At 34.4% G+C, this 24,457-nt stretch overlaps 1 protein-coding gene across 1 annotated transcript in view; it reads left to right on the top strand.

The window, feature by feature from the left end:
- Positions 1-23,907, top strand: part of LOC150101440 (calcineurin subunit B type 2) — a 76,371-nt gene extending 52,464 nt beyond the window's left edge. Inside the window, exons 5-6 of the mRNA XM_090400973.1 lie at positions 2,955-3,139; positions 22,186-23,907. Of these exons, the coding sequence (XP_090257099.1) occupies positions 2,955-3,139; positions 22,186-22,233 (233 nt within the window). The 3' untranslated portion in view covers positions 22,234-23,907. The remainder of the gene's footprint in view (positions 1-2,954; positions 3,140-22,185) is intronic.
- Positions 23,908-24,457: the final 550 nt, after the last annotated feature.

The raw sequence follows: 24,457 nt of genomic DNA, 5'->3' as shown, positions 1-24,457 counted from the left end.
TCTCTGCTGAATAATTTAAAGAATGTTATTTGCTGTCTTTAGATAATGAGCAACCATTGTGGCAGTTTATATTGTAGTCAGAAATCTTTTTTGTTGTGTATCTCTGGATATTTTCGAACTTACGATCGTCTACAACTACTAAGTAATCTCCAACATCACTTATGATTGACATCACATAACCTCTAAAAACAAAAGATTTTTAGAAGCTAGCCAAAACATCTGATTCTCATTGTTTGTGATAAAATTAATATCAACAGCTGCAGCAAGAGATTGAAATACTGATAATGAAATCAAAGTTTGGATGCAAAGTTTTTATGTATCATCATTTAGCAGTGGTGTTTGCTTGTAGTTCACTGAAAGAAATGTTCTTCTGAAATATGATGGTGATAAAATCTGAAGAATTCTACACTTATTCACAAACATAAAATAATTGAAACTATTTTGTGTATATGTATAGTACTCAAAATGTATTATACAGACTTGTCTATTTGCCATATTTATATAAATTTATTTCCAACTAAAATGATGTTTGAGAATATTAATTTAAATGCTGGTTGTGTTCATCATCATATGTATCAAGGATTTAGGCCTAGTATGGCCTGTTCCGGCCTTAGAAGTCATCGTTGAATCGTTTAAGAGGACGTCCTGGTTTTCTTTTTCCTAATGCCTTGTACTTTAAGGCTTGTTTTGGTAATCTTTCTGTTTTCATTCTTTGAACGTGTTCCATCCATCTATGTTTATATTTTTTAATTTTTTCAATTATTGGTTCTTGGTTTAATTCTTTCATAATATCTTCGTTTCTTTTGTGATCAAATAGGGTATACTTTGCAGTTTTTCTCAAACTTCATTTCTGCTGTTGTTAATCTTTGTTTGTCTTTTTGTTTTATTGTCCAGATTTCGCTTCCATACATTAAGACCGGTAGGGCTAATGTATTGTATACTTTTAGCCTGGTTTGTTTTTGAACTAGGTTTGGTTTAAATATAGAGTTAATTACTCCTGTTATTTTTAAATATTTTGCAATTTTTATGTTTATATCTTTTTCATTTTCATAAGTGATCATACATCCTGGGTAGTTAAATGAATTCACCTGTTCTAAGATCTTGTTATCTAAAACTATTTTAGTTCTTGCTGGATCTTGTCCGTTAAAGGCCATAGTTTTTGATTTTTCCGTTGATATTATCATACCATAATCTTTGGATATCTCATTTAGATTTAAAATAGCTTTCTATAAGTTATTTTCAGAATTTGTAATTATTATTTGGTCGTCTGCAAAGAGGAGAGTGTTTAAGTTAACTGTAGGTGAAAGTTTAATTCCTTGATGTAAATTTTTACTCCATTTTATTATTATTTCATTTAAGTAGATATTAAAAAGAGTTGCTGAGAGGGGACATCCCTGTCGGACCCCTTGGTTTATCTCTCTTGTATATGATAGCTCATGATTTAATCTTATTTGTATTTGATTATTTTCATATATACTTGTGATAGCTTTTAGGATATTATTTGGTATTTGTCTTTCTTTTAATATGTTAAATAATATGTTTCTTTTAACTTTGTCAAATGCTTTTTCAAAGTCAATAAATGCAATATGTGTTTCTAAATTATATTCTCTTCTTTTCTCTATTATTAATTTTAGGCAGAAGGCTGGGTCTATACATGATCGTCCTTTTCTAAATCCATTTTGTACCTCTAGAATAAAGTTTTCGGAATATTTCATTAGTTTGTTATTTAAGATTCTGCTGTATATTTTGTAACGTGAATTTAGTATACTGATACCTCTATAGGTTTTAGGGTCATCTCTATTACCTTTCTTAAAGATAGGAATCACAATTGCTTTTTTCCATTCTATTGGGGGGATACCAGTTGAGTAAATTTTATTTAAAAATAAGAGTCTTCCTTTGAATCTTGTTCCTGCGTATTTATATAGTTCTGAACCTAGCTTATCTTCTCCAGGTGATTTTCTGTTTCTTTCAGGCTGATTTCTAATTCTTCTTCAGTTATTTCCTTTTCATTTTCGTTAATTGTTTGCCAGTTGTCTTTTTTAAAATATTTGTCTGTCCACAGTTCTGTGTAGTAATTTAGAAATTCTTCTAATTTCAATTCAGTGTTTAATTTTATGTTTTCTTTGGTATCTGCATTTAGGTGTTTCAAAATCTTATATACATTGGGTCTTATTTTATATAAATCATGTTCTAAATTAGAAACAAATTTATTCCATGATTCTCTGTCTTTTTCTAACTTCTCTTTTAGCTATGGCTCTTATTCTTTTATATTCTATTTCATCTTCTAATCTTTTACTGCTTAACCATTTGTGATAGGCTTCTTTTTTCTTTTTGATTATTTCTTTGATTGTATCATCCCAGATCTTCAGTTTTTTTCTTTTATTGAATTTTTTGGTCTTTCCTAAGCTTTCATTTGCTGCTGCATTTAGTATCGTTTTTATATTAAGCCATTCTATTTCTATTTCTTCATTTTGTTTTATTTTATCTAGATATTGGTTAATTCTTTGTTCATATAGCCATTGTACATTTGTGTCATTCAATAGTCGAGTTTTATGAACTGTTGAATGACACAAATGTACAATGGCTATATGAACAAAGAATTAAGAATTGTGTTATGAAGATGAATGGAGAAACTCATCATGAATGTATTGATTTAACAAAATTTGCAGCTTGTTAAATCAGCATCTAATAAGTTTAGGTACAACTTGAATATCAGGACAAAATTATAGTTTTGCCCTAATTAAGTTTATCTGACTTTATTAGACATTTTGTAGATAAGAATGAATCATATAATAAATCTCTAAACTATTCTCATTCCTTCATTAGCCTGATTTATAAATTGCAATCACAGAAAAACTTCTGACAGACATTGACTTAAACTCAAAACAAAAACACAAAATTATGGTTTTGTGTATTTTTTTTTTTTTTTTTTTTTTTTTTTTTTTGTATTACAGTTGCTTTTCGCATTTATGACATGGATAATGATGGCTATATATCTAACGGAGAGTTATTTCAAGTATTAAAGATGATGGTAGGTAATAACCTGAAGGATACACAACTACAGCAGATTGTGGACAAAACTATTGTTTTTGCTGATAAAGATGAAGATGGTAGGATCTCTTTTGAGGAATTTTGTTCTGTAAGTAATCCTTTTATAAAAATGAAAATTTTAAATTTCCTTTGGTAAAATATTTGAATAGAAGTAATTTTTAAAAAAATAAGATTACACATTCATAATTTTTTATTAGTTTTATTGTATAGCTAGAACACTGTGCATTTCCTATTTCTTTTGTGGGGTGAGGGTGAGCTAAAAAAAAAAAAATTAGCTATAGGAAATATAATTTCAAAAATAAGTGTGTGCATACTATAAAGCATTTCACACTAAAGTATTTTTTTTTAAATCTCTGAAACTTGCATTTTAGAGATTAAAACCATCAGAAAAGAAGCTTTGCTCATGGATTTCTGGATTTTTTCTAACTTGCTGATATCAAGATACATACAAAATACTAACAGTGCAGAATAAATTAAAAACATTTCCTTTTTTTTTTTTTAGCTACACACACACACACACAGTAGATTCCGGTTAATCTGGGCAGCCATTTACTGAAGAATGGAAGCAAATCGAGAATATTAACCCAAAATTACTTCGCTTATTTCAGCCATCTGTCACACGTGTGATGAGTTACATAGTGAGTGATTGCTGTTAGTCAGCACTAGGATACAGAGTAGAGAGGATGCGTGTATTTTGACAATGTAACAATTCTACAGTGGACTGCTAGGTAGTGTTCTTTGTTTAAAACAGGTGTGTTAAATTTTTTTAGTAAAAAGTGTAACAAACAGTGCAGATTTAAATTTCTTATTTATTTGTTTTTGTTTTTACGTTTCCTGTCAAGATGCCAAGGAAAGATCTAACGTTAGCAGATAAAATCATCTTCACAAAATAAAAAGCCAACCATCTGACACCAGTCATTGTCAGTTGACAGAGATAACTGGTGTTCCAAAATCTACAATTGTATGTTTGTTAGGCAAGCAAAACAAATTGTGAGAAGAATGGGCATCACACGATGGACAGTAGGGAAAATCCCAAAAAAGGAAGTGAGAAGGCAAGGATCCAGATGTTGAGAGGCTCTCAATCAATGATTGTCTATTGTAACTGAACGAGGCATGTGTTAATGGTTAAATATTAAAAAACAAATCAGAAGAGTTAGCTGGGCAATGTGAGCTTTAAAACTACAGATGATTGGTTATGCGATGGAAAACCAGGTGCAAAATAAAATTTAAGAAGGCACATGGTGAGAAGAATGGTGCTGATACTGTGAGCACTGAACAGTGGAAATCAACTACCCAAAATACTGCCGAAGTTTAGTCCTGGTGAAATCTGTGATGCTAACGAAACAGGTCTATTTTACCGTGCCACACGAGACAGTTCCATGAGCTATAAACTTGCAGCATTGTCAGGTTTAAAAAAAAAAAAAAAAAAAAAAACAGTGGATCACATTACTGTGTCATGCTGCTGTAACATGTCGAAGTGACAAATGGAAGCTGTTTGTTATTGGAAAAAGCGTCAAGCCTCGATGCTTGAAAGGACTTAGAATGGACAGTTTTCCAGTTCTGTATTATGCCAACATGAATGCATGAATGACTTCTGTTATTTTTCAGGAATGGCTAATGGGCTGGGATGCAGAATTGCAACGAAATTCAAGAAAAATTTTCCTGTTCTGGATGTGCAGCACATCCTCAATTAGATTGTTTGAAAAACATTCAACTTGATTTTCTTCCTGCTAACACCACATCCCCTGGTATAGCCATTGGACATGGGAATCAAAAAATTTGAAGACATTGTATCGCAGAAGATTGGTACGCTATATCCTTGAAACAATTGAAAATTTAATGACGTCATCTTCAACAGCAAGAAATTAGCATAATGGTTAACATTTTACAGTACAATTTGATGCAGATAGTTAAAGAGAAATAAGCAGCAGAACAATTCAAAACTGTTTTGCTCCTTGTGACTTTAAAAATTCAGACCAGGAAATGGCAGATATGATTGAAAATGAAATCATTTTGGAACACTTCAGAAACCATGAAGAGTTTTTATGCATTAACAATAGCCTTCAATATTAAAATGAAGATAATGAGGGTACTATTGTTGAACAAATTGCAACAAAACACCTAAAGATCCCGGAAGGCATGGAAAGTAATGAGGATGACACACGTGAACATGAACGAGTGACTAACTAGGAAGCCAGGAAGTTTATTGCAACATCTAAACTGCAACATCTAAACAACATCTAAACTGATCATAATATCAGAAACATCCAAATGAAGATCTGAAATTTTATTTTTGAAATCCAAAGTTTAAACAGATGAGGAGAAATTTAATGAATATTATGATCAGTTTAGATGTTGTTTCTTTATTTACAAATGTGCCTCTTTCGGAAAGTATTGAATTACTACAACAGGAATTTCCTTCGGACATTGTAAACGTATTTGATTTTGTAATAAATTCTGGTTATTTTTCCTTTAAAAATAAGTTGTATCAACAAATTGAAGGAACAGCAATGGGTAATCCTCTTTCTCCTGCTATCTCCAATTTCTTTTTGGAACATTTTGAACAACGTATCTTTGACAATATTTCTCCCAGACCTACGCATTGGTTCAGATATGTCGATGACATTTTTGCTGTATGGAATGGCTCTTCTGATGAACTTCAACAATTTCTCAAAGTTAAACACATTTCATCCTAGGATTAAGTTTACCCTAGAAATAGAATCAAATAAGCAGTTAGCCTTTTTAGATCTTCTAATTCTTCGCCAACCAGATGGTAACCTACATTTCTCAGTTTATAGAAAGAAGACTCATACAGGCCATTATATCCATGCGGAATCTCATCACCATCCCAGTCAAAAGGCAGGAACTATTAAAACACTGGTTCATCGGGCCCACTCCTTTTGTTCTACAGACGATCTTTTACAGAAAGAACTACAATACATAACTTCTTCCTTTCTATCTAATGGTTATAAGAATTGCTTCATTAAAAGACCTTTGAGTAGTTTTAATATGTCTTCCTCTTCAAACACAGAAGAAATAATGTGCATTACTATCCCTTATGTACAAGGCATCAGTGAACATATAGCAAAAGTTTTAAAACCACTGAATATTTTTGTTGCGTTTCGACCGTTTAGAAAAATCTCCACCTTTCTCACTTCTCCTAAGGACAAGCTTCCACATCTTAATCATCCAGGTGTCTACCAGATTCCGTGCTCTTGTGGATTATCTTATTTCGGACAAACGGGAAGATCTGCCTCTATTCGGCTAGAACAGTGCTTCACAAACTTTTAGATGTCAGGGCTCCCTTTGCAAAAATTAAAATATTTCACGGCCCCCCTCGAAAAAAAATCGTAATAGAGACATATATTATTATAATATTTATTGTATTTATATTCAATACAAAACATACACAGCGAATATTGCAAAAATCAAATGCATATATTACATTTTTTGCCTCTTACCGTTTGGTTCTGAAGACGATGCAGGCTGTTCTGGTAAAATATGAAATACTGTCCTTTTTTTTTGAATCTGTTTCTGCTTCTTCTGATTGTTCGCGGGATTTTTTTTTTATTTTTTATCAGCCACTTATCCATCTCAGGGTTAAATTTTTTAACATAGAATCGATCAAATAATATCACCACTTACCGATACTGGCACACCACAGACTCATAACATGAAATTAGTGAATATTACCTGAATAAGGGAATCCCCAGACCAAGAACATTTTTCTCTTTTGTGACTTTTCTCCCTTTACGGTAATTAAGCCTAACGCGAAACAGCCGCCAAAGGCAGGTTATTAAGATGTGCATGTGATTGGTGCGGTATTAACAAAAGATCACGCAACCGAAAGATAAAAGCATAGCTGACAATTGAGTTGAAATGCTAACTCTCTTCAACCGAATTCCATATGTGAAACTGCCATAACATTCATTATATATATATATATATATATATATATATATATATATTACTTAGTTTTAACACTTTTACGAATTTTAACACGTTCGGTTGAATTTTATTGCTGCCTTGGGAAATCGAACTCACACACATCTAATTAATAACAATAGTTTTTAGTTAGACTCTGTGTTTGTCCATGCAACATATGGTTTTGTTTCAGTCCATACAGCATAGTTTCTGTATGAGGGGACATGTGATTCATTAATTAGTGTGTTTTTATCCCAGTTGTCTCTAATTGCACTGTTTGTTGAGAAATATATTACGCAGTCTCCTCATACCTCATTCACTGGCATAATAAAAGTACTTGTTTTTATTGCCTCTGCAGTATAGTGGCTGTTAGGGAGGGCGTGTTGTTTACCACTGCAAGGGAGTTACTATCTCCCCACATGAACTTGTTTAAGCATTTTTTCATGTGTGAAGTATATGCAAAACTTTTATTGGTAACAGAAAACTAGCTCGGATGACAGTGATAATATAAAACAAGTTTTGATATGTATATAAAGTCGATATCAACAGTCCCTGATTACGAACCGGTGATGAAAGGGACAGGAAGATTTGAAGCTTCCCTGGAGAGCATTCGAAGTAAATATAATTAACCACTGCTTTGAAATGAAACATGAATAAACAATATTTACTAATATTCATTAAGCGCCGAAATACTCAGGAAGCAAAGTTTGTGAACCAACACCAATGTGTGGATTTTTCCATTAAAATATAAAAAATAACAAAAAAGAAATAATAAAAGTTAAATACGTTTCTTTTAAAATAAAAAAAATCTACTTAGTCTTAAAACATTTTAAATTTGTTTTCATTATTTCATGGCCCCCCCTCAGCTAAACCTACGGCCCCCAAGGGGGCCGCAGCCCACAGTTTGGGAAGCGCTGGGCTAGAAGAACACCAATCTTATATTGAATACTTTAAACCTGAAAAGTCTGGACTTTCTGAACATGCCATCTTCACTAGACACAGAGTTCATTGGAGAAAGACAAGAGTTCTTCACAAAAGTCAGTTTCTCATGGAACGCCTTTATAAAGAAACATGTGAAACTCTACTTCATTCTCCTAACTTAAACAGATCCGACGGCTTACGTCTGTCCCCTTTATGGCAGATAGTGTTATGTCCCATTCTACGATTTTTGTTTGTCTTTTATATATTCCTCTTTGTCTATATTCTTCTAACTTCTACTCTCTAGATATCACCAAAATTTATACTAACATCTGAGTTATTGTTCCCCGTAGTATCCCTAGTATTTGTATTTTAACTGCACCCTTTGGGATATTTAGTTTAGGATATTTTATACATAAACAGAGAAAAAGAACTCAAATATCTGAAAGTGTAACTATTGCAGTCGTGACACTATTTCTTGTTACTCAACATTAATTCCTTAAACTTCCCGTTTCTTAACATTAATTCCCCGCGTGATTAGGCTCGAATGTTTTTAAGCGGTGCATTGGATTAGCAATATCAGACAACTTTTTTTATCATTAAACAAAAGGTTTATTATTTCTCTAAACATGGTACATATCAAAATACTCAACTAAATTACTTACAAACTAAAATTAGCTTAATACAAGTAGTTGGGCTATGATTCGACAAAAGTTACTACGATCATGCGGCCACAAAATTTCATACAAAACATGAATTCACTTAACATGGACAAATTAGATTACCACACACTATTAGATTATTCAACTTCAAGTACACTAACAAAATCATTAACTACTCTAGCACATATTTATGATAATTCCGATTCTCTACACATCACACTAGGCATTCAAATTCCTCAGGCTACTTGATTACTCAATTCACACTAATCAAACACAATATTAACAAAACCATTTACTTCATTAACACACAACTATGTCATTAACTCCTTTTACAATATAGTAGGCACTCAAGATTCTTAGGACAATTAATTATTCACAAATTATCAACACTAGCTAGCTTACTTTTAACACTCTCTATCAAATTCTAAAGTCCTATTATAATTTCTCCCTAATCACTTTAACAGTTCCGTATTATGACAAGGGTACCTATTACAAACAACTTCTAGTAAACGTAAGACAAAATTCACAATACCTTTTTTTAGCTTCACTTACGGGCCTTGCATAACTTCTTGCAATTCAGGGCTATATAAACACCTGCGCCGTCGGCTGTACTATCCGAAACGAGGACATCGATATTTTCACAGCTTCCTATGACTCTATGGTATATTTCGCTTTCTACATAGGAATACGGGAATAGCTTTCCCGCTCACCTTCGATTCCTTGTTGTGGCATGAGGATATAAGCCATATCTCTCCACTCAGGAACACCATGAAATCCACTAGAAAACCAAACTAAAACCACCGCGACTATCCAAACGTTTCTTCTCCACTGGCAAAAGGCAAAAAGGCCTCAAGCCTCCTTGACTATCTAAACGTCTTCTCCAAAAACCAAAAGAGCCTACCCTTCGAAAAGCCTCGAGGGGGGTTACCAACCCTTTTATAGCTGCTCCCCTAACGGCGTCCTTTCTTACTTCTTTCTCCCGCCTCCTTCTTGTTTTTCGTCTGTCTACCAATTGGGTAGCATTTTGCCGCCATACGTCATTTTGATCGGCAACTCGTAACAAAGTTTCTATCCGGGTATAGACCCTAAGCGATATTCCGTTATTTCTCTTGTTAGCCTCTATCTTAACCCCCTTTCAAACCTTTTCTCAGAATTCTACTTAATGCTTAATCCGTAGCCTCTCACATAGCGTATTTCATGACTCATTCTTTTCTACTTTTGCACTTAACTCTTTCATTCTTAATCGCATTACTATATTAATTCTTAGTTAGCTACTTATTTAATACAAATTCCTTGTTTAGGCATGATATATCTTAATACGTTCTTTTCTTTTGTTATCTTAACTAAACAATAGACCTTTACATTTTACTCAATTTATACTGGATGCAAGAATATTTTATTAATTAAATTATTCCTTTTATGCAGGATTTTTTTTTTATTTATGTTATTTATTTTTCATGTTACACCATGATAACTGAGGATATTATATTCTCAAGATATCAGGTGTAACAATAGTACTTTACAAATCAGCTAATCTTTCCTAACTTTTTATTATATTAATTTTTTTTTTTTTTTTTTTTTTTTTTTTTTTTTTTTTTTTTTAGGAAAGTTATTGACCTTTTTAGTTATCTTACACCAGCTACTTAGGTGGCGCTTTTTGGAATTGTCAGTTAGTGTTTAATTTTGAGCTTAATGTACTGAGGATGTCTGTGACACACAGGCGAAAATTATACTAATAAATAATCTTTCTATGTGAGTTTTTTCCGTTATTTATTGTGTACCGATACCTGTGAATACATCTGTGAGAAATTGTGTGTGTGTTGTGTGTGAGAGAGAAAGAAAGAGAGTATGAATTCTAAGCATAGTAGAAGTGTAAGTCAGCCCAAGAAAGAAAATTTGATCTTGACTGGAGTTCTGAGTATTATCAAAATTAAGGGGAAATTATGTGAAGTTTTTTTTATTATTATTATTATTATTACGGGCGACTCCAGGGAGTCCTTAGACTCATTGAGGGAGGCCCTAAACATCATGTCCACACAAATATACGACATTCTCACAGTATTTATCATACCTTGCCTTGAACTAGCTCACCGTCATAGCGCCCACAACAGACTCTGGCAGCTTATTCCACTCATTTACCACTCTAAAAGTAAAGAACCCAGCTCTAACACCCTTGCTAACCACACTCTTTCCCAGCTTCCATAGGTGTCCTCTAGTTCTTCCACCACCAGTCATGATCTCAAAAATATCCTCTGAATTAATCCTGTAGAAACCCTTTAGCAATTTGTATGTCTCAATCATATCTCCCCTTTTCCACCTGTCAACTAATTTCTGTAACCCACAAATCTTCAACCTGTTCTCATAAGGTTCATTCCATAGACCTGCTATTATCTTGGTCACTCGCCTCCGGATCCTCTCCACCTCCTCCCCATCAAGAAGAAACCTAGGTGACCAAATCCGGGCACAGTAGTCGAGATGAGGTCTTATCAAGACTCTGAACAGAGGTACAATAACTTGCTTGTCTCTGCTTGTCAAAGTATTTTTCAACATCCAAGTGAGTTGATGAGCTGATTTAGCCACTTTTGCAATGTGCCCCCTAAACTTCATCTCCCTATTCACCAACATTCCTAAGTCCCTGGCCTCATCAATCTCCTGAAGTACAATTCCACCAATGTGGTATACTGCTGCTAATCTTTTCACCACAAAATGCATAACCTTACATTTTGTCACATTAAATTGACATCCATTCTCCTTAGCCCAGAACTCCAATCTATCCAAGTCATCCTACAAGATTTTGACATCTTCTGCATTCACTATCGCCCTACCCAACTTTGCATCATCAGCAAACAAATGAACTCCTCTTAGATCGTTCCCTATATCGTTAATGAACAAATTAAACAGCAGTGGTCCAAGAACAGAACCCTGTGGCACACCACTAGTCACAGGCCATCTTTTGGACTCTACTCCTGAATAAACTACTCTCTGATATTTCTCAATCAACCACCCACCTATTCATCTCACCAACCTTATATCCATTCCCATATGTTGTAGTTTACGGATTAGAATTTCATGTGGTAACCTGTCAAATGCCTTAGCCAGGTCCAGCAATATCACTGTAAACCCATTACCCTTATCCAGTTCAGCCGTCACTGTGTTATAAAACTTGAGCAAGTTACTGAGGCATGATCTATCCTTCACAAAGCTATGCTGTCCTCCCATACAATATTTCATTATCATCAATCTATTCCTGTATTTTTCCCTTGACTACTTTCTCCAAGACCTTGACAATGACTCCTGATATGCTGATCGGTCGGTAATTTGCAACAGTAGTCTTGGATCCTACTTTATGCAGTGGAACTATTTTCCCCTCTTTCCACACTTTCGGGACTAAACCAGACCCGAGACTCAGATTAAACAACATGGTCAAGGGCACTGATAATACTTTAGCCGCTTCACGTAAGATCCGTGCTGGTATACCATCCAATCCCACAGATGTATTCACATTAAGGTTCTGTAATAGACTATTCACCTCCACTTCATTCATCAGAATTCCCGTATAAACTATTGGTTCCTTCATTTTTTCAATGTCACCACCTGGATGATATACTGTTGCAAAGTGCTTGCTCAGTAATTCCACTATATCGACTGATTCAGTGACCTCCTTACCATTGTCATTCCTTAAAATCATTTTGCTATGTACAGATTTTTTTTTGCTTGCAGCATATTGAAAGAACTGTTTGGGATTCTCTTTAGCTTGCATAGCTAGTTTCCTTTCATAATCTGCTTTTGCTCTTTTTTACCGCACTCATTACCCCTCTGGCCTGCAATTTATACTGTTTGTGTGCCTGCAGGTCACCTCTTTCTTTAAATTCCATCCACGGTTGTTTCTTTTTTTGCAGCACAAGCTTAATGGTGTTATTCATCCATCATCATCATCAAATTCCTGCCATGTACCCTCAAGGGTGTACATGATATGATAGTACTACATGAAAAAAATTACATCATTACTAACTTCCTATCTACAATTTTCCTCGCAATCAGTCTTATACTTCTCAAGACTCCAACGTTATCAGATCTTATATTTCTATCGTCTAAGGCAATTTGTACCGTATCAATCCACCTATATCTTGGCCTTCCTCTGGGTCGTTTTGCTGCCAACCTGGCAGAGAACACTTGTTTTGCTAATCTTTCTTCACCCATTCTGTTTAAGTGACCATACCACCTGAGATTAGCGCTGCTAACGCTTTCCTGGATGCTGACAATGTCAAGTTCTTTCCTAATATCCTCGTTTTTAATATGATATTGCCATTGATGTCATCTGTTCACGCCTATAATTATTCTCAGGACTCTCATATCTGTGGTCTCTAGTCTTTGGTCAAGTGTTTTACTTCTGACCCAGCTCTCAGATCCATAATTGGTTTGAACACTGTCTTATATACAGCTAATTTAGTATACCGACTAATTTCTCTCTTATTCCATATGAATTTATTCAATTGACTTCCTACCATACCAGCTTTGTTGATTCTATTGACTATTTCCATATTTAATTTACCATCTTCACTAAAAATTGTGCCTAAGTAGCTGAAATGTTTTACTTGTTCCACAGGTTCTCCGTTCACAACGCAGTTTACATTTTCAATGATTCTGACTATTTTCGTTGTCTTTGTCTTTTTATTGCTGACCATAATTATTACAACAGTTATTCAATTTGGTCAAGGATTCTTGCAGACTTGTAGCAGATTTATTTAGAAGTATAACATCGTACGCATAAAGCAAAGAGCTGACATTAACATCTCTAATTTTGATATCATGTTTAATACCACTTTCCTTCATAACGTGATCCATAAAGATAATGAATAACAGAGGGAATAATGTACATCCTTGTCTCACACCAGATTTAACATTAAACCATCTTCCTGTACTTCTTTCAATTCTAACTGCTGACTTACAACTCAAATAAAGACTAAGTATTGCTTGATATAATGCCCCATTGACACCATATAACTGTAGCATATTGAATAGCATCTCTGTTGGCACCTTGTCATATGCCTTTTCCAAATCGACAAAACTTAAATGCAGATCTTTGTTATATTCCCATGCTTTCTCGACTATTTGTCGTAAAGTGAAGATCTGATCCTGACAGCCTCTATTTGGCCTGAATCCAGCTTGTTTTTCACTAAGCTTTTCTTCCACAATTCTTCTCAACCGTTTCTCAAGTATACTTGCATAGATCTTGCCAGGAACACTCAGTAGGGAAATACCTCTGTAATTCTCATATTCAGTTTTATTTCCCTTTTTATATATGGGTACTATGAGAGCTCTACTCCAATCATTGGGAATTCGTCCCTCTGTCCAGGCTTTCTGAACTATGCAGTGCAGCCACTGTAAGACTCTTATACCACCATACTTAAGCATTTCTGATCTAATATCATCTACTCCTGCTGCTTTTCCACATTTCAAGCCTTTGATTTAACCCATAATTGTTTTACTATTCAGACCCTAGGTATACAATCAGCCATAACCTCCTCAGGTTATGGCTGATTGCATATCCTCGTTGACCACTTTCCATGCTCTATCGACATCCAGCCCTTGCAGTTATACATGCCATGGCACTGATTCAAGCAATCTCCTAAGCTTGTCATACTTGCCAGCATGGTAATTCCACATATACCCTGTCTTAATCGAAAATTCCACACCTTAGCACCTCCCACCACCTTATGATCACTCTCACCAATAGGTGGCAACATGGTCATATTCATTATCAAATTCTCAGATGCTATTACCAGGTCAAGTACTCTCACACCTCTAGTATTTTCAATTACATGCTGTCTCAGATAGTTATCCCTTAATAATTGAATAAAATCCATTTCCTTCCTCACATGTCCTCTCCTCCTTCCAATCAGTGTTACCATAGTTGAAATCCCCCATAATAATTACCCTCTTTCCACTCATTTCATCAATTTGTTTATGCATACTATCTCCACCATCTATTCCATCACCTGGTCTATAGCAACACCCAACTGTATATTTTGTTCTGCCAGTTTGAATCTCACACCAAATACCCTTAAATGAGCTCTTTTCACTATCCTGCGATATAACTTCAATTCTCCTTGGCTGCAGTTCATCAACTATCATCAATAACACTCCCCCCCCCCATTTTATTCTCTCTGTTGCTCCTAAACACACTATAACCTACACATTCTATCCCACTAACTATATCATCTTCTGTCAGCCATGTTTCACTAATGCCAATAACTGTGGCCAGGAAGAGCCAATCAAGGCCAAAAATTCTTCCTTCTTGTTCCTAATACTCCTGGCATTAGTATACATGAAATGCAGAGGTCCCTTTGTCCCACCCCTATCTTGATGTGTTATTCTAACTATCCCATTCAAATATCTTGTCCTTAGTACTGGCTCGGGTACATTATATACATTCTTACACTCAACTGTCTCACTGATGTCTGCATATCCACTTCTGCCCCCCCTCCTTGGTAGTTCTAGTTTCCCTGGTTCTGCACATCCATTTTCACTTCATTCAGCAACACTTTTTCCACTCTCCGCACACCAAATCCATTCAAATGCAGGCCATCCATCTTGTATAAATTCTTTCGCCTATCAGACTCATTCCACACGTCCACGAATTCCACAACACACCATCTGCATAACCCACGCATGAAGTCATTTGCGATTATGGCCCTCCTTCTAAACTCCTTTGTCATACCACGGCAACAGACTCGCCATCCTAACTCTGTCACTCTTTTCTTTCGCTACCTTTAACAATACTTGCAAGTCCTCATAAAAAATTTATCTCCTTTCAATTCATTCGTACCCGCCATAACTATCAATTCTTTCATCCTCTGTTTTTGCGCTCTAATACTCTCACTTACATCCTTAAACTTCGCACCCGGTAAGTACAATTTTAGTTAAACTCCCATCTATCGCTCCTCTTAATAATGAGTCACCATACAACACTCTTTCCTTGATTTCAGAAACTCCCCCACTCTTACTCTTATTTTTCCTTTCAAACACTTGTTTATTTCTGTTAGCCGAGGCACTCTGGAAAGAGTTTTGCAGGTGCTCTAATTGCCGCTGCGCATTTTGTATCACTGCACGCAACCTAGCGATCTCACTCCATACAAATAATTCCTCATTTTTTTTTCATCATTTAAACCATTTTCTCTCTCTGTATAGTTGCTTTCACTCTCTCTTTGATCACCGCTCTCATTGCCATCTTGTACAACATCGCAATTCCCTATCACGGCACTATTTTCACTCACATTCTGGCTTTCTTCAACCATAACTATCTCACGACCTGACAAATACTTCAATTCCTCACTTTGCTTACACTAATATAAGTTTCTTATAAGAAATTAGACTGGACTGTTTTTGTAGCAGCGAATTTAGTGGGATTATGAGTTTTCACTGGAATGGCAAGATCATTATATAAGCCATTGGAAATCTTGAAGCTTGGTGAAATATTTCATCAGCACTGTAAGGTTTGTGAAATGAATCAGAATTGAGTTTACAGACATCAGAACTCTGGATAAGTCATAAGATTTGAGATTAGCAAAAATAAAGCTGTGAAGAGTGCAGGCAAAAGTACAAGACTAATGGTATTCCAATATTAGAATTATAAGACACATCCACTGCATATTGAAAGACTAAAGAAAATTAGCAACCAAATTACAAAAGGCAGAGACAAGCCATAAGATGGTAGTTTGGTGAGTATACGTGTATGCCATACCTTGGTCAAATGTCCTGTAGTCAAGAATAATCACATTTTTTCTGTGCAAACCATTACACAGCTTGTATCCAAAAATGGGTCAAATGGGTCATATTGGTTAGGAGATCTACTGTGGAGCAAGAGTTGTAAAATCCATATTTCTGGTGCACACTAATTAATTGGTGGGGTCAGTTACAAGGGTGGTCTGAAAAGTTCTTGGCCTAACAATGAAAATACAAATTTAGAATTTAAACATTATTTTTATTTTTCAACAAAATCTCCCTTATAAAGACTAATACATTTATTCCAGTGATGCTCCAGCTTCATTATCCCGTCCCTGTAATGGTTCTCAGTAAGATCTGCAAAATGCCCCTCTTCTTGCACAGCTTTTTCATATGCAATTCTTCATGCAAAATATATCCTACACGTTCTATTGAAATGCCTATAGTCTCAGCAATTTCATGCACTTTGACTGGCCGGTCATCCAATACCATCTCATGCACTTGATCAATGATTTCTGGTATTGGTACACTTTTTGGACGTCCTTCACGTGGATCATCTTCAAGGCTGGTATGGCCATGTTTAAACTCAGCAGCCCATTTCTTAATTGTCGAAAATAAAGGAGAAGAGTGCCCATAAATTTTTATGAACTTCGAATGAATTTCCTTTGGCGTTAAATCTTTTTCTACAAAGAATTTTATAATCACAATTTTATCCATTTTGAGGGATACAGACAAAACTTTTGATTCAGATAGCCATATAAAGCAAACTATAGAATGATTTGCAATTTTACATGGATGCTTATGACAGATGTACCAACTTAGAAAAAAAAACCTTGCCAATAGTGTTGCCATCTATGGTCGAAGCCCAGAACTTTTTAGACCACCCTTGTTGATAGGTAATGACTTCATTCTTTGGAATTAGCTGAACATATAGACTTGCTTTCATGCTGGAGGATAGATATATTGAAAGATTGTAAATTTTATATAAGATGAATATTAATTCTTGAACCCAAACTTTGAGAACAACTGGAGGATATCAGAACCAGAAAACTGGTTGGTAACCATGCTGTTAAGAATGGGCTAGTATGTGCTTTGCAAAAGACCAATGAAGGCATGCAGTTCATTGCATGCTTCCTTTGGTATAGTGGGAGATGATTCCTCTTGCTTGTCTAATAGTGCTATGTGGATGTGTGAAAAGCAGAAACATGGAAGGATAGAAGTGGTGCCAAAGTAGCCTTGTCAAGAGACCATAGAGGCTAATGACTTCAAGTCAATTTCCTTAGTATCCCATAATGCAATGCACATATCCTTACAGACAAGTATAATGCTATGTTTTATGGGAAAGGCCCAGATCAGTTTAGACCTTTATTGAGGTCTCATCGCTGGGAGCTAGACCCAGAAGTAATGCAGAAGTCATATTTCTGTATACAAGTAGTCCAAGGATGTCACACCATCATTAAATTCCTGACATGTACCCTCAAGGGGGGGGGGTACAGAATATTATGATAGTACTACATGGAAAATTTACATCATTACTAACTTCCTATCAACAATTTTCCTCCAAATTTATCTGTTATCTGTAACTGTTATATGAGATACAAGTTTGTAAATTCTGCTTTTATAAAACGCTTTGTCTTTAGAAGTAATGGACCCAGCAACCTCCGCTTCATTCTGTTTTTATTGCAGAACTGATTATTTCGAATGTGATTGTCTAGCACCAAAAAAAGGTGATAATCGCTTAGAAAAATGTCAGAAGAATATGGAGGATGAGAGAGTATCTCCCATCCTAAAGCACAAATCTCACAGGTAAGTTTTGCAGTATGAGGTTTCCTTTCTTCTGATTAACTAGTCCTGGCTGTTTGAAGTAATGCATCCTACACATGCTTGAGTTTCAAATAGATCTAGGCCGTAATTGTTTGGCCTGCAGCGAGAAACTAGTAGTGGACAATACCGGTTTCACTCCACCATACACAAAGGTTAGTCTTCTGGAGATGAAGCAGTGCCTTTGAAGTGTAGGTGCTGGATTGTTTGGTGACAGTCAATGATAAGGTTGCTTTCTTTTAGAATACAAGATCCATTTTTCATCACAAATGGCTAGTTATGACGTGAAAGAAGTGAAGAACAAATCGACAGCATGTGAAGTTTGTCATCTGATAAATGCATGTGGGACCCATTTAACTTAGCTTATATGATTTTCTCAGTTGATGCAAGTGTAACTAATTGTTTCACTGCTTGTGTTAAACATTTGTGAAAGTTCTTGACATGTTAATCTTGAATTATTTTCAACAGCGGCATGTAATTATTTGTTATCAATAATGGAAGGTCTTCCTGAATGTAGTGTATCTTCAAGTGATTCATCACCAGAAATAAATTTTTTCAGCCATTTCCGCATAGTACATTCTGCTACGATATCTTTTCCAAATACCACACATATCTTACGGGACACTTCTGAAGCCTTCAGAGTTTAAAGCAAACAAGCCCGAATTACACCAGTTTCAAATGACATTTGAAATGCGTTCAAAGTCACAGAAGAAGAGTACACACCAAGTTAGAGTGCACTGATTGACTGATGAATATCTGTGCCTTATGATGCACATTAAAAAATTGTGCTCTGTAAACCACTACAAAATAAAACAAGTCAATGCAGCAAACTCTACCAAAAACCGTACTAACTCTTTTTGGTTACCTTGTAGAACCTGTTTTTTCTCTCTGTCTGTGTGTGTGTATGTACAACTTACAGCACTTTGCTAACACTACACCAGGTTGATAGATCTTAGCAGCATGAGTCCTTATTTGAACAGTTGCATATCCTTTGATGTTACTTTAAAAGATTGCTAAGTTTCAAGCAGTGACAGCATGGTGGTAGATAACATTCCAGAGGAATGCAGTCAGGAGTACATGTCAGTACCTATGGTAGAAAAAAAAAGCCATCAAAAAACCTCCAATGTGAAAAGGTAGCTGGATTAGATATTTGACCAGAATTGCTCAGATATGGAGGTGTAAAAGTAGTTTTACATTGGCTTCAAATTCAGAAGGTCAAACTCCAGATGATTTGTGTAGAACTTGTAGTACTCGTTGATAAAAAGGGAAATAAAACAACGTGAAAATTGCAGAGGAATTTCCATAACAGGTGCTCCTGGTAAGATTTATATAAGCATGCTTACTTGAAAAAGGATAAGAAATATTTCAAAGATAAATGTGAACAATATGACATTACCATCCTTTATTTGCCTTTCATAACAAAATAACTTGATTTCTTTAAAAACTTGGAAAAGTTTCTATCATAATCATATCTGAATTGTAAGCTTTGACTGTAAATTTGTGGTCTTCTGGCTGGATGGCCTATTTTGCAGGATGAAAAACCATGATGAAGGGTCATGTCACAGATGAGATTCAAACCATCTTTCCAATCAAAACTTCATATCTATGCTACCAACTTTGCTATGGAGGTTCCTTGAGAAAAATGAGTTAAGTTTGCAGTTAGAATTGAAGGAGATGCAGAAAGGTGGTTTGTTAAATCATGTGTGTGAGACAAAGGTGAACAATTGTCTCCAAAATGGAGTTAATTTCATCTTTTTATTTATGTAGTTGATGTTATACTTCTAAATAAATCCAGTACAGGATTCTGTAACTAAATTAAATAACTGCTGTAATAAATTTTGTTTGAAAACCAGCAATAAAAAGACAGACTATGAAAATAGTTAGGACCATTGAAAACATCAACTGCATCCTGAATATTTAAGCACACTTTTTAGTGAAGGTGACAAATTAAATATGGGAATAGTCAAACCATTTTAACATTAGGATATAAGAACTGAGTTAGAAACAAAACGATTTTCCTCCTCATTGTTAGCAGATCTAATCAGAGGTGGTATGATCACTTGAACAGGGGAGGAAAGGTTAGCCAAACAAGTCTTTTTTTGTGACAGAAAAAACAACAAAAAAAAAAAAAATCCAGAAAAGACCAAGATTGAGGTGGATTGATACAATAAGAAGTTTCCTAGAAGAATGAAATATAAGATCTAGCCATGCTAACATCCTGGCAGATAATAGATTAATTTGGAGGGGAAATGTCGATACATGGCTAGTACTATATAAAAAAAAGCTACATTATTATTATCATGTGTACCTGATGGTATATATCAGGTATTTGAGGTGGTCAAGATTGCATCTGCTTGAGACAAGTATATCATCTGTATTCAGTAATTACCTCCACTTTCATTCCTTCTCTTTCTTCTAGCTTTTTTTTTAATGTTGAGCCCATACACAGAGGTTGGTTAATCGACCTATAGTACATTAGTACCATGTCTGGATAAAATTGCAGGACAAAATGGTTTAGCTCACTATTCTTTATTTCAAAGAAAATAAAAGTTATTTGGAAATGAAACTCAGGAACAAGAATTTGTCATTATGGGTGGTTCATTATGGTGGGGTGATCACATGGTTTTGGGATGCTATAATCTCAGAGATTCACGTGATGAGATCAGGGTACCAAGTTAGACAACCAGTTTGTTCGTGTTATCAAAGTTCCCACTCAAGTTCTAAAACTCTCAGTTTTGAAAAATAAACTCCTTAGTTTCTGTGCTGACTCCCATCTCATGTTATACCACCATTTATAAAAGAAAACTTCACTTCCAGTGCGACTCTGCATGTTGCAAGTATACTTGAGCATAACAGTAAAATTATTTAACTGTCATCTTCTTTGTTCTTGGAACTAGAGGGACACATTCACATATTGCATCTTTTCACCATTTTTTATGCACTGCTGATATCCTTCCTATTCAGTAATTGGTACCATGGGACTAAATGTATTCTAATGAGTTTGTCATAATTTCCAATCTTGTAATCCGGTATGTATCATTTTTTAATTGGGACATGCTATTTTAGCTACTTCCCAGGTCAGTATGGCATGATCACTTTCATCAACTGGTGGCAAAACAGTCACATCCTTAACTTGAGATTCCTTTGATGCTGTATTCAAATGTAACATCATATGCTGCTTGAGAAAGTTGTCCTGCAACAGCTCAGTAAATCATCCTTCATTCTTGAGAGTTTTCTTACTACCAAATCAATATTTGAATAATTTAAGCCACTCATAATGATTACTCATTAAGTATTCATCAAAATAATTTGGTAATGCATTTCATCGTACCTGGCATCCTAACTGCCAGGTCTGTAGCAGTGCCTCACCATATGTTTTGTACTGTGAGCCTCAAACACATTACTACATCGAACATGATTACTATTATTGCTTTCAGGAGTTTTTGCCTTATTTGGAATCAAATCATTTGATATCATTAATAGTATCCTTTGTCCTTCCTGAAAATATTACATTACCCTTGATTCCAGTTTACTGCATCTGACATGGTTAATTATGTTTCACCAAATTGACATGATAATATACTATATCCTACTGCAAGAATAGATAGCATGGTTTGTTTGTGACAATGCTGAAGCCATTCCTTCATTTTGTTGGAAGAATGGGCCAAAAATAGCTTCTTTTATTTATCAAAATATAGTGAAGTTTACTCAAGAATTGAGACCTGTAATCGAGGATGGGGAGATGGTATTAGGGTTTGTGATACACTTGGATGGCCCTGAAAAATGTATTTTCAAACTGTCTTACTGTAAAAAAATAAATAAAAAATAAAAAAATGCATTTTTATAGCATAGTGTATGACTGGCACCTCTTTATAAAAACAGAACATGCATTTACAGGGTGTTATTCTAGGAGTTGGTTAGCATCCTAACCAGTTCGACTTTTAACCAAAAGACTCTATTGTTTGAAGGTTGCATAATTGAGAAAAATCAATATAAATTAATGCAGTTGTGTACCTGACTTGATATTTTGACATTATTGGAAAAAAAAAAATAGAAATTCAAATGTGTGAATTTTATCTTACAGGTTGTAGGAAACACAGACATTCACAAGAAAATGGTGGTGGATGTTTAATAAATTTTATTTAATCTTATTAATACTCTGGACAGTTAACAGTGAAGAATTTTGCTTGTCTACTTTAGGCTTCATCTCCCTGATGACATGGCGAATTCCATGATCTTGATAAGCATTAGTGGAATCCTGGTGATGCAGAAACTTAAATCTTCATAGAAATATATCATTAATTTCATATTTGCATGTTTTATATACAAGTTATTTGATTTTTAAATATCCCATTTGCACTGGTTGCATGTTGAAACCTACAGATTAGTTATTTAATCAAATGAGCTTAATTTAAACAGAGTATCCTTAGTTACTTGACTTTCACATTGTCTGTTAAATGGAAATGTGCTTGCAGAACTCAGAACTAAGGATTTAAAAAAAAAAAAAAAATGCTGTCAGCATACATCCAATATATATATGCCTCCAGTGTTCGAAATACTAAAAATAAGGTCTTTATCATTTTGTGTGTTGTACACACATTAATATGCATGTGTATGTGTGTATGTGTATATATATATATATATATAAGTATTTGTGTAAACAAAAGGGCATTTATTGATTATGATGCAACAGTAACCATTACATTGCTCACTGGTTGTGTTTAAAGATTTTGGAGATTTTTGTGCTTGTTGATACATAAACTTTATTATTGGTAATAGAACATAGTGTGTTGATCGAAGTTCATAATTTAAAAGCTGTTAGCTGTTATTGTCAATGAATATTTTCATTTGATAGCTGTATATTAACTATGTTTTGCTTCACACGATGTAAAATTTTGTTTATATGTAATGTTTAAATTTGTAACTTTCAAAAATTAATGTAATTTAAAATTTGATCTCTGTCCACTCAATTGTGGTCACATTTGTATTTTTTTAATGTTTTTTTCTTGTAACATTTGATATCTTATAAGTGCTCTGTGATACATACTGTTCACAAAAGTTTTTTCTTGAAATATAAGCAAAAGAATCTGGAAAAGCATATGGGACTATTTTTGGTATCATGGAATTAATTTCTATTGAATCTCATCCTAAGATTTAAAAAAGAAAAAAAAATTGACTTATTATGCCATGGAATTCACTGCATGTTACTTTCACTGTACATTTTCTCACATTTTCTACCGACGGTGCATCGTGTTGTATTTTGTAAAGCTGTGCACATTTTCCTCATGCTAATGTTATTTACGACTAGTCCATATTTTGCAAGATTTTTTTCAAAATAATGTGTGCAATTAACACTGCTGTTATTTTTTTTATTCATTGTTGTTAGGTTTGTTCCAGGTTGTACATTTTTCTGAAGTATTTTTTGTTAAATGTTTTTTTTTTCCCTTCCTGTAGTTGTATAAAAGGTTCCTCATACTTGAACATTCCCCAGTGTTCTCAGACCTTTAAAGCTCATCATTTCATGATCCTTCAACATTACAGCATATCAGTTGTGTGTGTGTGTGTGTGTGTATGTGTGACTTACTTCTCTGGCACTGTAAGCAATAAGTTACTATATACATACATCAAACAATAAGCTGCAGTGCTTTTCAGTTGTATTTATATCAGTCCCAGTCAGGAGTGTTTTACAGCAATTGCATGTCATTTTTTCTTGAAAGTTTTATTTGATTAATCATGTACATTTAAAGTGTTTATGTGTTAACACTCTATGGGAAGTACTGTCAATAAAATTTCAGAATTCAGTGATTGTGGAGTTGATATTTTTGATTTATATAAATCATAAGCATATATAATAAAATGCCAGTGATTTTATTTTGCAAGTTACTTTATGTTGAATTTGATTAGGCTCTTTGAATTCTGTGGTTGCAGTCCATCTTTGTGGAATTTGGCATATTATATTACTACATAAATGTTATTTATTACCTTTCTTCGAGTTATGCTGGTACTATAAATTAGTTCCTTCAGGAATAGATATGGAAATTATTAGATTAATACAAATACTGTATTTGTAGTAACTTAAGTAACTTGTCATTCTAATGTCCATATTGTTCCTGAAAGAGCTATTCAGAATATCAGTGAAATTAGTAGAGTAATAAATAAATAAATACATTTTATGTGATTATATAATGTGTTGTATTTGAATAGTTTGTAGTTAACTGATAAACTGATTTTATCTTGCATTTGATTCCTCCCCGATTAGAAGACTATTATTTCATACAAATTCAACCTTTCCATTAGTGTTGTTTTGTTGTACTTTTTCTAGGGTTACTATATTCTAAAATGCCAAAATGCTGACA

This window comes from Typopeltis vanoorti, chromosome 11 (assembly GCF_054136105.1).
Source record: "Typopeltis vanoorti isolate ZY-2024b chromosome 11, IOZ_Tvanoo_1.0, whole genome shotgun sequence".
Classification (NCBI taxonomy): Eukaryota; Metazoa; Arthropoda; class Arachnida; order Uropygi; family Thelyphonidae; genus Typopeltis; species Typopeltis vanoorti.
This window is presented reverse-complemented; position numbering and strand designations above follow the sequence as displayed.